Source organism: Phlebotomus argentipes, unplaced genomic scaffold (genome assembly GCF_947086385.1).
Source record: "Phlebotomus argentipes unplaced genomic scaffold, Phlebotomus argentipes genome assembly contig_5, whole genome shotgun sequence".
NCBI lineage: Eukaryota > Metazoa > Arthropoda > Insecta > Diptera > Psychodidae > Phlebotomus > Phlebotomus argentipes.
This window is the reverse complement of record NW_026776165.1, coordinates 9,593,436-9,610,520: the sequence shown is the minus strand read 5'-3', so window position 1 is coordinate 9,610,520 and position 17,085 is coordinate 9,593,436. Positions and strand designations below refer to the sequence as shown.

At 38.5% G+C, this 17,085-nt stretch overlaps 1 protein-coding gene across 11 annotated transcripts; it reads left to right on the top strand.

The window, feature by feature from the left end:
• The first annotated feature begins 1,221 nt into the window (after positions 1–1,221).
• Positions 1,222–7,451, top strand: LOC132256279 (guanylate kinase). Of its 11 annotated transcripts, XM_059752605.1 has the most exons (4): positions 1,222–1,462; positions 4,841–5,332; positions 6,393–6,503; positions 7,097–7,451. In XM_059752605.1, the coding sequence occupies exons 1-4, from the start codon at positions 1,369–1,371 to the stop codon at positions 7,138–7,140; spliced, it is 741 nt and encodes a 246-aa protein (XP_059608588.1). In that variant the 5' UTR covers positions 1,222–1,368; the 3' UTR covers positions 7,141–7,451. The 11 variants fall into 11 exon arrangements, with proteins under 11 accessions (XP_059608588.1, XP_059608587.1, XP_059608586.1 ...); XM_059752604.1 differs by having other exon boundaries at positions 6,393–7,451; XM_059752603.1 differs by lacking the exons at positions 4,841–5,332; positions 6,393–6,503; positions 7,097–7,451 and adding exons at positions 2,657–2,805; positions 2,860–3,813.
• The last annotated feature ends 9,634 nt before the right edge of the window (positions 7,452–17,085 follow it).

Below are 17,085 nucleotides of genomic sequence, written 5' to 3'. Positions count from 1 at the left end.
GTATTGTCCCGACCTGAAAAGAGTTAAATTGAGCGATTTCCGCGATTTTCTTTGCATTTGGAAAAATTCTCATTTTGGCCGAAAATTCTGACGTCGCCATGTTGCCAACATCTGCTAACTTCAGACCGGTGCCACCCGACAAACAACCGACAGTCGCTTGTTTGTCTCAACGGACGACAGTCTCGTGACTGTAGAACGACGTTGTCTGTCATCAAGACGACCGCTCGCCACCGGGGCGGTCGTCTTGATGACAGACAACGTCGTTCTACAGTCACGAGACTGTCGTCCGTTGAGACAAACAAGCGACTGTCGGTTGTTTGTCGGGTGGCACCGGTCTGAAGTTAGCAGATGTTGGCAACATGGCGACGTCAGAATTTTCGGCCAAAATGAGAATTTTTCCAAATGCAAAGAAAATCGCGGAAATCGCTCAATTTAACTCTTTTCAGGTCGGGACAATACTTTTCCGAGCCGTAATTAAATTCTTTATCGTGCGCCCATGCCGGCATATTTTTGATCATAAAAAACGCGCATGTAATAAATATAATTACTGGGAGTTAATTAATTTCTTCAAAATAATTAATTTAATTCGCCATGAAAAAAAAAATACGCAAAGGCGCCATTTTTGGCACATCCGACACATGCCCGAATGTCTCCCGACTTTCGGTCACACTCCAATGTAAATGTCTGTGGCAAATGTCCGTTTTGGTCAGGTGACAAATGGGCCGACTGTTTACATACAGTCGGTTGACCACCCTGACCGTCAGCAGACAATCGGGCCGACTGACGACGGACGCCCGCCACCGGGTCTCACGACAGAGAATGAGAGGAACAAATAAATGCTTTTCTGAAAATGGAATAATTATGCAGAATCATACGAAGGGAAGTCATCTGGCCACGCTGGCCGGTTGAAAAGTGCTGTGGATTCTCATCTTTCTTAGATTTCGAATTAAAAATGAACTGATTATCATGATATATTGCAATATTTGCTAAATGTAAATTCTGTGAGATCATTGTTGAGAAGAAATTATTTTTCTTTTACTATCCACTCCGAATTCATGAGGAAAAATCAGTTTCTTTTTCGAACGTTGTTCTAGTCTGTTCAAGCCGCGAAACCATTATCTGATTCTGAAAAAAAAGAATTTCTCTATCCATCTTGATACGAATATCTCCACTAGAGAAACGCCAACCGGGTTGGCAACTCGTCGTGAGCCATCTGGCGGCAATGCGCCACACGACAAGTGACAACACGGGTGAAAATTCCAATGTGTTCGCATGCGGAAAACGTGCCCTTCTCTTTTCACGGCAATCACCACAAAGGAGCGCGATAGGAAGTTGTGCGACAGCCGGCAATCAGTGTGCCACTTGTGAATGTTTATATTGCAATCAGTGACGAGACTCGGTCGCAAGCGACTCTGCGGAAAAGCCCAGCAAATCCTCAGCGCGGCATCGCGTTCGGCATCAGGTAAAGAATTGCCCGCGAGAAAGGCCTGGAAGTGGGCATATTTCCTCATCTAATAACACTTGTGTGACCCATTGAGAGCCTAATTGCAATAAATAACAATTAACATTGGGCGACAGCACGCGAAAAAGCACTTTCACTGCGCTCAATCATGCTAACGCTAATGGGAATCGTCTCTTGGGGTGAGTTTGGGTCTCGAGATGCCCAAGATAGTGGCAAATGTGCGCAATTAGACGTTCTTCTCTCTCGCTTCCTTGTCCGCATTTTCCCGCTTTTCCACTCAATCGCCATCCGTCGCTCTGACTGGGCCTCCTTTGACCCGCTCTTCGGCTTCCTCCGCCCGCAATTTGCATCTCTTTTGCCTGGCTTTTGCCTGTGAGTAGAAATTTCATTGCTATTTCTGTCTCTTTGCCTGCAATTTTCTTATTAATTTTCACTATGCAGCCGTTGTTTTCCCGTGCACTCTTGTTTGCTCTCTGCCAAGCAAAGCAATCAAAGTGCAATTGTAAACAAATGAAAGTGCGCGACTTTCAAAGAATCCTGTGATTTCCGCCGGTCAATTTAGCGCTACAAAAGCGCAGTAAAAAAGTGTCATTTTACTGGGGAAATAGACGAAAACCGAGAAGTGAAGTGAGGAAAATATGTTCAAAATAAGTAATATCTGGTGTCTTCTTGGCAAACATGACAATTTTCATCATAAAAATGAAGCAATTTTGAGTAATTCAAACAAAAGAGCAACAAAACATTTGGGAGTCTTAACTCTTGAAGTCTGAAATTTATTGTGTGTTTTTTTATTATTTTTATATTAAATATCTAATAAAGGATCAAACAGTTCCATAAACTCAACTAGGCTTAAAAAGAAATTTGATAAAATATAAGAAATATAAACTATATCATCGGCTTTGCTCGCAATTTCTAATTAGAATTGTTTCCTCTGCCACCAACTGAATAAGTATATATTATTCAGCTGTGCTGGCCAGGAAAAGCGCTTTCCGCATTTGTGATGAATTGCTTGATTTCGATTGATTAACCGCGTTCGGTGCGCTAATGGGTTAAATATCTGGCGAACGTCAAATTCCAATCGCGAGTAAACAACATTTGAAGTGTTTCGCGGTGACGTTGATGGCGAAAACAAAGAGGAAAGTGGAACGTCGCGAGCAAATCAGGCTGACATCCCGTTGGTGTTCCCTCCAGAAGCGCCCCAGATGGCTGTGCTGCTGCCGCCGGATCCCGTGTTCAGCCTGCGCAGCGCCGACATGGGCGCCGTGCACAGCGTCACCTTCGACTCATGCCAGAGGCTCTGCGCGGGCACTGCGTCCGGGCGCATCTTCCTCTGGGACCTGCAGGTGAGTCTGTGTGTCAGCGGACGCTGCCTGTGCTGACCGTGTGGCTTCTTGCAGACGAACCGCTGCCGGATGAACTTCAGTGCGGCGCCGCGGCCCATCATTGCGCTGCATCGGGACGCGCGCGGGGCGCTGGTGAGTCAGGAGAAGGGCGCCGGGGTGAAGGTGTGGCGGCCCACGAACTGCGGCTACGAGGTGAGTGGCCAGATTGAGACTGACAGCGGTAACTTCTGCCGCATCGACTGCTCGGACGAGAGGGACTTGATGCTGGTGCCCAAGGGGGCGAATCACCTGCAAGTGCACAGTCTCAGGGACCTGCAGCTGGTGATGACGCTGCAACCGGAGGCGGAGGAGAGTCTGGGTGCTCTTATGAGTTGCAGAATCATTGATCCGGACGCTGCACACGCGCTGGCGGCCTTCGAGTCCGGCCACTTCGTCACGTGGGATCTGCGTGAGGGAAAGGTGCTGTCATCGGTGAAGCTGGAGGAGTCCCCTATGGCGCTGGATTACGACAGTCTCACCAATCGCGGCATTTGCGCCGGGCCCGGCGATTCCATGCGCGTGTTCGCCTTCCAGCGGCCTCAGATGGCCATCGTGCAGCGCTCGGAGATCGCCCTGAAGAATCCTGGCATCAGTGTCGTGCGCATCCGGCCAGATCGGAAGGTGTTTGTGTCCGGCGGCTGGGACGGGCGCGTCCGGGTGTTCTCGTGGAAGAGCCTGAGGCCTCTGGCGGTGCTGACGGAGCACAAGAAGGGCGTCCTGGACGTGGCCTTCTCGCCAGGAAGTGTCGATCTTTGGAGAGCGCCGCTCATGGCCGTAGCGGGGGAAGATAGCCAAATCTCGCTCTGGAATCTGTACAACTGAGCCAGAGAAAAGTGTTTCCGGTGAAAATGTGGAATCCCTGGAATTCAACTTAACCCATTAGTTCGACCAGTGAAAACTAGAATTAATGTGTCTTGATGAGTCAGAGAGAATAAATGTGAAGAAGGAAATTTCCGTGTTTCACTTTAAGTTTTCACTACAGTAGAAGACTTGAAAATATGTCCATCGAAGGCAATTTTGGTATTTTGGGGGATTTTTGTTCACTTCGAACTTCTTTTTGCTTTAATTTTCTACAAATTGCAATGAAAAAGACAGGAAAAACTAATTGTAACTCATAAATATCTCAAATATAGAGTGATAAATGTCGTAAAAAAAATAATTAGTAATCCACATTTTAAAAATAATTAAATTTCATGATGAACATTTATGATTGTTTACGAAGGTGGTTTTATTTCCATGACCATCACTGTGAAAGTGAACAAATAATGGGTTAAGCGATTGGAAAATGCCTTATCTAATGAGTCGAGTGAAATCCTTTTATCTGCAACTGTTTATTAAGTGCTCCAATATGAGAAATAATCTATCAAGCGACTGGCTTTATGGACTTTTTGAGATGGTAAAAGTGCTATCGTGAAATGCTTATAAATTCCTCTGTATTTTCCACGCTATATTGTTTACCATCGTATGTTTCTCGCCTGATCTATTTTAGAGTGGAAAAGTGTCGTTGTGTGAATGAGAGCATTGAATATATTCCTCATAAAATTCTCCCTCTCCTGACTCATGGCTTTTAAAGCTCCTTTTAGACTCTGCATGCAGAACTGAAGGCTATTTTTACTGTGTCTCTGTGTGCTGGCATGATGTGACTGAAGAGAAGACTGACCGATGGATTTAGAGAGCCACGTTTTTCATCATTTTCAATTGAAACGCCTTCAAGTGCAAGTGTGGTTTTTCATTCTGTGCATTTTTGCTTCGTGACAGCGCCAATTTTTCTATATACATTCAGTGAGATTGAGAGGATTTATTTTTTCCGCACATTCTTGGTGTGTTCTTTTCTTTTTCTTGATGTTGAGAGACCGATAAATGTAGGTCAGGAGAGATGACGATGAGGAATGTGTGAAAATTGAGCACGTGTAGAGCATTTTTGGACGCGCATGCAAATTTGTGAATATTTTGCAGTGCTTCTCACGACACTGACTCGGTGACTCTCTATCTCTAGTTCACTCGAAGATGGTGAAGCAAGGACCGCGTCCGCTGGTGATCTGTGGCCCGTCGGGCAGTGGCAAGAGCACGCTGCTGAAGAAGCTCTTCAAGGAGTTCCCCGAGACGTTCGGCTTCAGTGTGTCGCACACGACGCGCAAGCCGCGCGCCGGCGAAGAGAATGGCATTCACTACCACTTCGTGAGTGTGGAGGAGATGCAGGGCGCCATCGAGCGTCGCGACTTCCTCGAGACGGCCACGTTCAGCGGTAACATGTACGGCACTAGCAAGAGGGCCGTGCAGAGCGTGCAGTCCATGGGCAAGGTGTGCGTGCTGGACATTGAGATTGAGGGCGTGAAGCAGATCCGCAACTCAGATCTCAATCCGCTGCTGGTCTTCATCAAGCCGCCATCCATCGGTGAGCTGGAGCGCCGTCTGCGGGGGCGCAACACGGAAACCGAGGAGAGCCTGCAGAAGCGCCTGAACACAGCCAAGTGCGAAATTGAGTACGGTAAGAAAATGGACTCTGAGCGCATTCGCGTGTCTAGAAATAACACAGAAAAAGTGACCCCAAAAAAAAACCAGCGTGACACACTTTTTTCTCCTTAATCCACCGATGACCTTCAACTCTGGCAAACATCACTGAGCTCAAATGCATTTTAGGATCATCATCGACAGATTGCCGGCAATTGTGCAATGATGTGTGGCTAAAATTAGCCAAACAAGCCGGTAATGATGAAATTGCTGAGGCAAAAATCAGTGCCTTTTCATGCATCACGTGGCGCAATTATCATTTCAAGAGGCTCAAGAGCGACAGATAACTTAATTATTGACAGACATAAAATGTCTCAGAGTGGAAAGATTGTCATTTTCCTTGTTCTAATGAGCTTTTCGAAAGAGATCAAGGCAATTTTGGGGAATTTTCTTGCTGAAAATGTGTCTTAAGCATCACAAGTTGTGATATTTTCATCAGAAATTTGTCTTTTATCGATTAGAAACCAATAAATGAAGGCTAAAAAGAGAACTATTATAACTATCAATCAAATCTGTTAATTTCTCACTGGAAATGTATTTTTACTAATAATTCTAATTAATTGTTCTTACTTGAATCATAATTTTGATCAACAGAACCCAAATTTTCATGCGGTGGACTTCAAACTTATTGCGCTGTTGAAGTGGTTATTTTTAGGCACGTCGAGAAATATTGTTTATTTCTTAGCACTTTTGCGCTAATTACATTTTTATCTTTCATACTGATATTTCAAGAGAAGCCACCAAGGGGAAGATAATATGACTGAAAAATTCCTGACACTTTCAATTGAGTGACTCATATAATTTCTAAGGCCCTTTTGTTGAAACTCTAAGGTTTCCATTCTATATTCCTATTTTCACCAATTTAAGAACTTGTTAAACCGCAATTAGACGATAACATAAAAATATATTATTACATTATAATGTGTTCCCCTTGGCAGAGTGACGACTGTTCGATTTCTCACGAAATAAGTGTGTTGAATGTCTTTACATTTCTTGTGCCAACACGCAATGACAATAAGTGTTTTATTAATTGGCAGGAAGCGTTCCTGGGAATTTCCACGTTGTCATCCATAATCGGCACCTGAAGCAGGCCTACCAGGAGTTGCGCGACTTCGTGGTGAAGGAGCTGGAGACGCAGCGCGAGGAAGGTACTCATGTGATTCTAACCCGCTGTGAGGAAGTCGATTCCTCCTGAATCGCCTAACCCAATTGCGTGTGTTTTGCCGGAGTTTTATCACTTTGACACTAATTGTTGCAAGAATCCAACGGAATGGATGGATTTTGTGTGCGTGTGTGTCAATATTTCACACTGGATGCAATATTTGTGAAGGAATTGGAGAGGAGAAACATTCCATGACAATTTACTTATATTAACCCACTTAGAAGAAGAAACTTAGGAACAAGAGAACAAACATTAGAAAAAAAGTAATAAAGACACTTTAGAGCGCCTCAACTAAGGGCAATTTGTAGGTGATATTTTTCCCCCCCTTTCTTGTATTTCTAACACCCTCAAGAAGAGCCATGAAAACCTTTACATTCTTAGGCAAAAAGAATAGAAAAAAAACACTAAAGACTAGAGACATTGAAAAACATGTTTTGCCAAAAAGCAAGTGAGTGTTGTGAAGAATTTTGCTAACAATGCAATGCAGTTCCCATTCGAGCATGTTTATTTGACCGATTATATTTGCCCTCTTTATCGGCGGTGTCGATCGAAAATATGATATACTTTGTGTCTTGGCAGCGCCATTCATCATCAAAGGTTACAATTTCTCGGACCAACAGTGATCATCATCGGCTAGAGAGAGAGAGAGAGAGAATCCAAGCAAAAAAATTTCCCAAAAAGCAACTGCAAATTATATCGAATCATTTATACACAAATCAATTGGTGATGTCTTAAAAAAAATGCCATACAAACAGATTTTGTATTGAAATATGAAATGAATTCATATATAATTTTTATACCTGCAATGAATTGATGTATTATTAATGATTTTTTGTACATTGAAATTGAGAGTCAATATATGTATTTAAATAAATGTGTGTAAACTTAAATAAGATAAATAAAAGGTTGAAAATAAAGTTTGATTGTCTGAAAATTTGTGATTTTTTTTTCCTTAAGACGAGAATGAAATTATATTCTAGACTCCTTAATAGTTTTCAGGAACGTTAGCAGTGCTTTGGATGGACCTTACTTACATTTTCTTCCTTTCCACGATGAAGATCACAGTCTAATGATCACACATTTCGAGAGTCGTTGGAATGATTTAATGTGAAACCCTTAAAATGTTTGAGAGTTTGATGGAGAACTGTACGAAACCTGTCAAATGCTCCACGGAAATCCGTCTTACGGATAGACGTTTTACAGGGGCACTGATTGCCTCTCTTTTCCGGCTAATAAGTTCTTTCGCCAAAAGTAACTGAATGAATTAAGTTTGATTCACTGTGATTGTTGAGGAAATTAGACGATTTTTTTTGTTGACAAAAATCACACGACAACTTTACGCGCCTACTTCCTTATGCAAATTTATCATGAATATAATTTAATCTACATGAATTATCCCTAAACCTTTTGCGTGCAGTGCGCAAACAAAACAATGTCATAACATATGTTGGCAATCTGTGAATGAGAAATAACTTGTGGTATTTCAAATTAATATCCGTCTAATATAAATAATTAAATCTGCAAGTATTAGCCTCAATCTAACGAGAGTGTATCAATTAAATCTTTGCAATATTCGCCTCAGCCAAGGCGGTTTGTTATGCAAATTTCTCCTGAGAAAGTTACATAAAAGCCATCCTCTCATTAAAACTAGATCTGTTTGCGGTGCAAAATGCAGTTGGACGTTTCAGTGTGAAATACATATAGACTCTGTCTTGTGGTGCGCCTTCGAGATGCTATTCAAATAGCATTTGTGGGGTCCACATTGTTTCCCACACACGATCAATGAGAAATCAATATAAGAATGCATATTCGCCAAAGCGCGCAGAATGAATGAAAGCGAGAAGCTGTGGTGTTTCATTGCATAATTTCACCTCACAAAGTGACACACATGATCTTTAATATGGCACACGGATACACAAGCACCGAAGGCATTGCCCCAGAGACTGAATCTTTATCACATTTTCTCAAGCTCGCCGCCTCATTGCTCTATGTACCTGCACTGATGCCGAAGAGATGAAAAGTGAATGTGAATTCTACGCTTTTTTCCGACCGCCATTCGCCCATCTGTGCTGCTCACTTGGCTCCATTTTCGCAGCACAAAGAGACTGACCAGTCGGTTGGTTATGTAAAGAATGGGTTCAATCCACTGACCCAGAGTCACACTCTCGGTAAATTACATGTCTTTTCCTCCTCTCGGTCAGACATACTGCCTAATTGCCGCGTTATTAGCGGCAATTGAAGAAATAAATGTGTTGAAGTCATACAATTTCGCGCTTCGCGTTTGCGAAGAGACGGTGTGTTTGGCCCTCATTTGGCCAATTTCTTAACCACATTACTCAGCTATCACATTCTATTTATTAAACATGATGATCTTAAACCGTGTGATAGCGCCGCTAGTGAAACGTATTTTCAGACTCTATTCTGGATAATATACACTTTAATTTTATGGTTTTTGCGATATTGACATTATTCAATTCATCAAGCATTTTACGATGCTTCAGGAATGTTAAGAATTTCTCAATACACATTTAAATTGAGAGTCGTTAACCTGAACAAATCTCCATGTTAATCTCTCTCTCTCTCTCTCTCTTTTTCAGTGTTGGCAAAAAGTGAACAAGTGCAGAGACACACTTCGAGCAAAACACTTTCTTCGTGACGCTTTAGGCCGTGGAAAAAAGTGAATTTGCAGAAGATATTATGTACATCAACTTTACTGACTTAATTTCTACCATTCGTAGTGTAAACAGTTGTACAATATTGCGATTATTCGGATAATTTTCACGCCCCAACTGAAAGCAAATAGGAAAGAGATTATCTTGTTCATCTTCTTGTGTGAATCTATTCATCTTGCTTGAAGAATTTGCAACTTTCCACCCAAAAATTCATCATCATTGCATAATGATTAGCAAGAGCACTTAGAGTAGCAAAGAATAATCACAATGTGACTACACAAAATGTCTGTTTACATAAGTGGCTGAAGATTCTCAATGAGAAGACAGTAAAAGGTGGTTTTTTTAATATTTATTTTAACTCTACACGTGCTGTCGCGAGATTACTTTCCGAATTGCATAATTCGCGAGTAAAGGGACGTCTTTTTTCCCATTCCAGCCAAAGACACGCAGTCTTCAAATTGAGGGGGGAAAAAAGCATAACCAAGAGCTAGAGTGAGTTGAGAGCGGAGCTCCAATTCTGCCTTAATAATCCTTTAAATTTATTATTGAGGTCTCCGCCGATCACCGAGAAACGTGATTCTGCATTGAGTGATATAAATCTCTCGATGGTGCTTTGGAGGCTATTGGACACTCTTGTGCAACATTTTCTTGCTGGAAATGAATCGTGATGAACACATTAATTGTATCTATTTCGTTGCTTGCCAGCGCAGGTTGGCGGAGAAGGTAGAAATATGAAAAAATACAGTACAACAACAGTGGCACTACTTTACCAATTGCATTTCCTCTTATGTCCGGTGGGAAATACTGCGAAAACTCCACACATTGCTCTCTTCCTCAACAGCTCGGTAATTATAGTCATTCGGCTTCTGGGCGCATTAATTTTCCACACATTTTTTCGCACTTTTGTGAAGCAATCATATGAACAATTCCCCAAATGTGGTCCACCTTTTCGGTGTAGGTTTTCTTTCTGAGAAGATAGCAGAAAAATGAGGAATTAAATCAGCACTTCATTCATGATTAAGTGCCTAATGAAGTATAATATGTTGGAGTTGAAATTTAGAATATATGAAATATTGCAGTCATAAATGCTTCACTTGGAAACGCAGGTCATTTTGCACTGTCTAAAGACATGAGAAGTGTTTTTTATATGAAGATTTTATTGATATTTTTTCTCGTGATTACTGAATCAAAACGACAAACAAATCACTTGCTAAGCTGCTCCTCAAGTTGTTTGAATTGCACCAAAATAAGAAGATACGAAGCAGTAGTAGAAAACACCTGGAAAATACAATTAACAATTAATGATTTCACCATGATAATTTACCAGAAAGTACCCAAAAAGCAGAGGAATTGTTTATATCAAAGGTTTCGGCGAATGAAAGCTTTTCCCTTGAATGAAGTCTTCGTAGAATAATTTGTTCCACATTGAATAAAACAATTCTGTCTTCCGAGAACTCTTCAGTTTCAGAACGAACATTCAATTCGAACAGCTTTTCCGCCTTTAAATTAAACGATAACAATCATAATCAGTCTGAAAAGCAATGAATGCTGTGAAATTTTCATTTACTTCGTCAGCAAAATTACTCCCAACAATCGATATGTAAATGACGTAAAATACACTTCTCAAATTCCAAATTCCACATACGAATATCACATTGTTTCTAGCCAGAATATGTTCTGTCGTGAAGACGAACCAAAACAAGTAGAACAAACTCATAATGCAATCCAGCAAATGTTGAAATACTTTTAGGAAAATCATTGTTCCGAAAAAGGTGTTTATTGGTGTTAGGATACGAAAGAAATCTCTTATCAAACGAAAGAGGAAAATTTGTGTTCTCATCTTGTCACTGTTATCTCGAAGGAATTTAATAATTTTAGTAATTTCCTTGAGAAAATATATCGCATAGAGAAAAATTACATCATTCACAAGCATGCAAAGAGAATATATCACGAATCCACTTATGCTAATCTGTGCAACATTCGAGAGTAATGTATAAAAAATGATGAAGAAATTGAAAAATCCATTCACAAGGAGATCCAAATAAATCAACAAGTGTGATTCCTTTTTCTTCTCGTGGTTTGTAAACATATAAACTTTCTTCTCAATATCTTCGACATTTTGCAATAGCTGCAAGTGTATCTTGTTGTACGCCAATCCAATGATCATAACTACAATCATTCCATTTCTGTTCACGTACACTTGAATGACAAATAGTAAGTAGTAAATACCACCCCTTAGTTCGTGCATCATTAGTGAATCTTTGGCGTATTGGAAAGTTCTTTGATAATCACACAAACAGATAATAAACATTAAAAATATAACGATGCTTCGAAACAATAAGTTTTTCTTCACGTTCACTTGATAATTTGGCAGAAGAAGAACTTTTTGGAGAGAAAATAAAGGTCCAAGATTCTCAATAAATGGCATTTTGGGAAACTAAATTTATTCTACTAAGCAGAAGTTGGATAAAGAAAACTTTTATAGGAAAAGCAATAAAAACAATTTGTTGGCGTGAATCCAATCAATTTATTGCCTTATTATATTCATAATTGGTTTGATTAATTTAACTTATTAGTTAATTAGTTGTCCTCAAGTTGCTTAAATTGCACGAAAACGAAGAGATACGTTGCAGTTACGGAGAAAACCTGCAAGGAATATGTTAGTAACGTTACATTTCTCCGCTTTATGATTAGTTTATTACCCAAAATATATTAGAGTTGTTTATATCAAGAATGCCAACGATGGAAATATTTTTTTGCGAATGAAAATTCTTCAGAAGAAATTGTTCAATGTTGAATTTAATATTGACTTGTTCAAACTCTTCTTTTGTACTGATTTTAAATATATTTTTCACCTATAAAATAAGTAAATATAATCGATAGTGAATGGATAGTATTGGAATTGTCTACAATCTTACATTTTTAGCAAACTTATTGCCGACAATCGATACGTAGACAATGAGAAGTGCACTTCTGGACAACCATGCAGAATTATTCCATATGAGCTGAGTTCTGCTTCTGAAAATATCTGTTCCAAAAATGAACCAGTACATGTAGAAAATACCTGTGGAGCAATTGTACAAGTGCTGGAAAAGCAAGACACAAAGCACTAATCCAAACGTCACATTTATTAGTGGCACTAATTTAATGAGTTCTTCTATAGAATTGAAAATTATTGTCTCACTTTCAACTTTATCCACATTCTTGAGAAAGAGGAGAATTATTCTGTTTACCTCCTTGATGAAGTGAATCACGTAGAGGAGAATTATGTCATTGACAAGCAGACAAACACGATAATATAGTAAACTAGAGATTCTATTTCTAGAAAAATCCTCTGGATTAAGGATAATGGCATAGAGAATAAGGAAAAAGTCCACAAAACCATTTAAGGCCATCTCTATGTAAATTTGTAGTGGAATTTTCTTTCTTCTCACAATCTTCACTCTTTCGTTAATTTTATTCTCAATCTCTTCGACACGCTTTATGAGCATTAAATGCTTCTTATTGTATGCCAATCCGACTATAATTGTTCCAATCAATCCATAACTGTTGAGATGCACTTCCATATGCAGCAGAAAATAGTGAACTTGTCCACTGAAAGCAAACACTATGTCTGATTCCAATGTCTCCAGAAATCTCGATGAGAAGTTGTACAGTTGAATGAAAATGAATAAAAACGCGGGAAATAATCTGAGGAAGACTATAAAAATCCTTTTTCGCGAATTGACCTGGTAATTTGGTAGGAGAAGAAGTTTCTGAATGGTAAATAATAGTCCAAGATTGGCAGTAAAAGACATCTTTAGCAACACTCAATGTCGAACGAATGTGAGGAATTGATGGGTTATTCAAATGTCTGATACTTTGACGAATGCAATCAATTAATTTACTTGTACATGCATCGATTGATTAAGATGTCCGAATGAATATACATTAATCAAATTGAAATGTTATATGGTCTTGTCACGCTTGTTGCATTTATGTTTTCCAATTCATCACAGTTCTCAGACTCTCGAACAAACTTGCTGTGTTAACAGTTGAATTAGTCCTGAATAATTTTAGGATGTCATTTATGAAAAATCTCGAACCACTGCTTTCTATTCAAAAAGTTCTTCTGCTACTAAATTACAAAGTGGACTTGAAGAAAAACTTTCTTACAGCAATCATTCGTTTTACGCCAATATTTTTGATAGTGATTGTTAGTTTGTGGGATCTTCCATCGACTCTTGTGTACGTCAGAGAATCCATTCAGATGCATGGATTTCAACATGGAGTTAATTATGTTCTAATGATCATTGATATTCACCTTACCAGATATGGAATATTTGTTGTTTTTGTAGTGGGATTAGCGCACAACAAGAGACATTTGATACTGTTAAAAACCGTGGAAGATGTTGGAAAGAGAATTTATAGGGTTTCAAGAGTCAGGAATAAAATCGGTTTAGGTTTATTTATTTACATGGATTTAGTTCTCTGTGGATTTCTAAATACGTTTCTCGTTTGTAACTCATTACTTGTCAGTCAAACAAACTCAGCAGAACATGTGTTGTCATTATATAAAATAAGAGGCTTAATACTGTATTCATTTTGTATGATTACGAATGACATAATTCTTCTCTATGTGATTTACTTCCTTAGAGAATTTATAAATTTTTTCAAGTACATTAGAATCAATATTGATAAGATTCGAGCACATGTTTTTCTTCTCAGTTTGATGACAGATTTGGCTAATATTTTACCACAAATAAATATGACTTTCAAAGCATTAATTTATGTTATAATTTTGCAACATTTGCTGAATTGCTCAATGGGATCGTTCTTCGTGTTTTGGTACATCTTTATTTCCGATGATTTCCTTATTACAAATAATATCACTTACATGAGTTCAATATGGACTTTGCGGAGTGCTTTTTATGTCACTTACATATCAATTGTTGGGGGTAAATTTGCTGAAGAAGTAAGAAAAATTTTCCCTGCATTCATTTAATTTCAAATCAATGTATGTTTATTATTATTTGTAGGTGGAAAAGCTGTTTCAATTTGTCCTTCGCTATGGAACTGATAATTTCACAGCAAACAGAGACGATATTTTTCCTACACAGCAATTCATTTTGAGAAGACTTCACTCAAAGAGAAGCATTTCCTTCTTTATTGACAATTCTTCTGCTTTTAGGGTGAATTATATCGCAATTTTGATTTAATTTATTTTAAACTAACATTGTTCTTGCAGGTCTTTTGCACTACTGCTTCGTATCTACTTATTTTGGTGCAATTCAAGCAACTCGAAATCTCTTAATCATATGAGTAAGTTTTGAGAATCATAATGTAATTATGGTAAAACTGGCTCCAATAAATGTTCTGTTCAATCACAAGCTTTATTCACTTCAAAAACCAATCAACTCTGAAGTGTTGTAACTTCGCATAGTTTAATGATCAAATTGGTTCTATTTGAGGCCTTGTTTTCAAACAAGCATACAATAAATAATATATATGTTTTATGGAACCCACTCTAGTTTAATTGATTGCACTCAGCGCATCTAATTAGTTAATTGGTTTTCCAGTAAAAATAAATTCATTTCCCATTTTCTGGTCAGTGGAACAAGTTTGGTTCCCCAGAATGTCATTTATTAGGAATCTTGGGCCTTTGTTTTCTCTCCAAAAAGTTCTTCTTCTGCCAAATTATCAAGTGAAATTTAGAGAAAATATTTTAAAAGCAATTTTTCGATTTTCACTAATTTTTATTATAGTTTTAATTGGTTTGTGGGATTTTCCATCCACTGCGCTCTACACGAGGGAATCTGTTATGATGTGTGGCTTCGAATATGGTGTTAATTTTGTTCTATTAATCATTGATGTGTTTGTGAATCGATATGGAATGTTTTTTGTTCTCCTAATGGGTTTTGTGTATAATCAGAAACATTTGAAGTTATTGAAAACAATAGAAAATATGGAGAAAAGAATTTATAGACTTGCAAGAATCGAAGAAAAGAAAGTTATAAATTGGCGTATATATTTCGATTTATTAGTCAATCTGACTTTTAATTTTTCTGTTATCTTTTACTCAGTGTTTTTAAGTGCAATGAGTCCAAGTCATGAGTTATCTATGCTGAGGATGAGAGGATTTATGCTGTATTCCGTTTGTATGATTATAAACGATTGCATTCTTTTGTACATTATTTACATTATCAAAGAAATTATCAAATTATTTAAGTACCTTAGAAATAACACTGAGAAAATCAGAAAACACTGTTTTATCTTCTATTTGATGTCGGATTCCATTAATATGTTTCCATTCATAAGTGCTACTTTTGGAGCATCAATTTATGTTATGATTTTGCAACATTTGCTGAATTGCTCAATGGGATCGTATTACGTTTTCTGGTTTACCTTCAATTCGGACAGTTTTCCGATCAGAAATGATATTATTTACATTAGTTTTATATGGAATTTGAGAAGTGTGTTTTACGTCATTTACATATCGATCGTTGGGAGCAATTTTGCTGACGAAGTAAATGAAAATTTCACAGCATTCATTGAGTTTCAGACTGATTATGATTGTTATCGTTTAATTTAAAGGCGGAAAAGCTGTTCGAAATGAATGTTCGTTCTGAAACTGAAGAGTTCTCGGAAGACAGAATTGTTTTATTCAATGTGGAACAAATTATTCTACGAAGACTTCATTCAAGGGAAAAGCTCTCATTCGCCGAAACCTTTGATATTAACAAATCTTGCGCTTTTCAGGTATTTCAATTATTATTCCGATGGAAATTAATTTTATTGCTGATTTTGTATTTAACCTTTTAGATTTTCTCCATGACTGCTTCGTATCTTCTTATTTTGGTGCAATTCAAGCAACTTGAGGACAATCCAGCTTCTTAATCGTGAATAGATTCGCAAAATGCAACTTCATAATGTCTGATTGATCGAACACGTTTGTGGTGGCGCAAAAACTATGGTCAGAAAGATCATTGAGCCGCAGAGCTTGTTAAAAATGAAACAATGATCATGTAAAAATGTCTGTGCTTCCAAAATCAGCGCAGTGTCTGTTTTCAAATACCCAATAATTATCATTCCTGGTGGGTTTGGAAGGTCAGTCAGTGGAATGCGCCGCGAATGTTTGAACCCTCCTCTTCTTTTCATGTCACAATTGCGCAATTGAGGCAATAAATTTCTCATCTCTTGTGGAAATTAGAGTGGCACTCGCTGGTTCACAACCTTGATGCTCTCCGAGTTGTGAAAAATTATAAGCTCGCCTCTTCCGCCATGAAAAGCGATCGCGAAAGAGTTTCTGAGACACTCAAACGGCGCACAATGCAATTAATTCTGCAACATCTGCGCGCATGCGACCGTTGAAATCTCTCAGCTTTGCGAAGACATTTCACTTTCAATTGCACACAAACACACTTATACACTCTGCTAGCGGGGCAAGAGGAGCTCTTTTTTTTATCAATTGCAAGATTGTTTTCGATGCTATACTGTAGATGTCTTGTAAATGGAGTCAATTGTGCAATGTGCGACTGTACACAGCCTGGCAAACTCACCCGTTTAATGAATGGAGAAAAAATGCCTCTTTTTAATCATTATGGCTATTTTATAACATTTATAAACAACTCCATGAGCAATCCTCTCGCGCATGTGGCATTTTCATCAAATTTTGAAACGGTTTTTCGATATAGAGCTTCCCGCATTTCATCATGCATAAAATTACATATATTTTCATTTGAAAAAATACACCAATTTCGCGAAGAAAGAAGGAAAATAAAGCAATAACACTTCACATTACATATGTAATACGTGAAATACTGCAAAAATTGGTGCTGCGTCGAACATAAAACAACTGCACAGAAATTATGTTGCTTTCAAAAAATTATGCAATGGCAGAAACAAAACCACCATCAA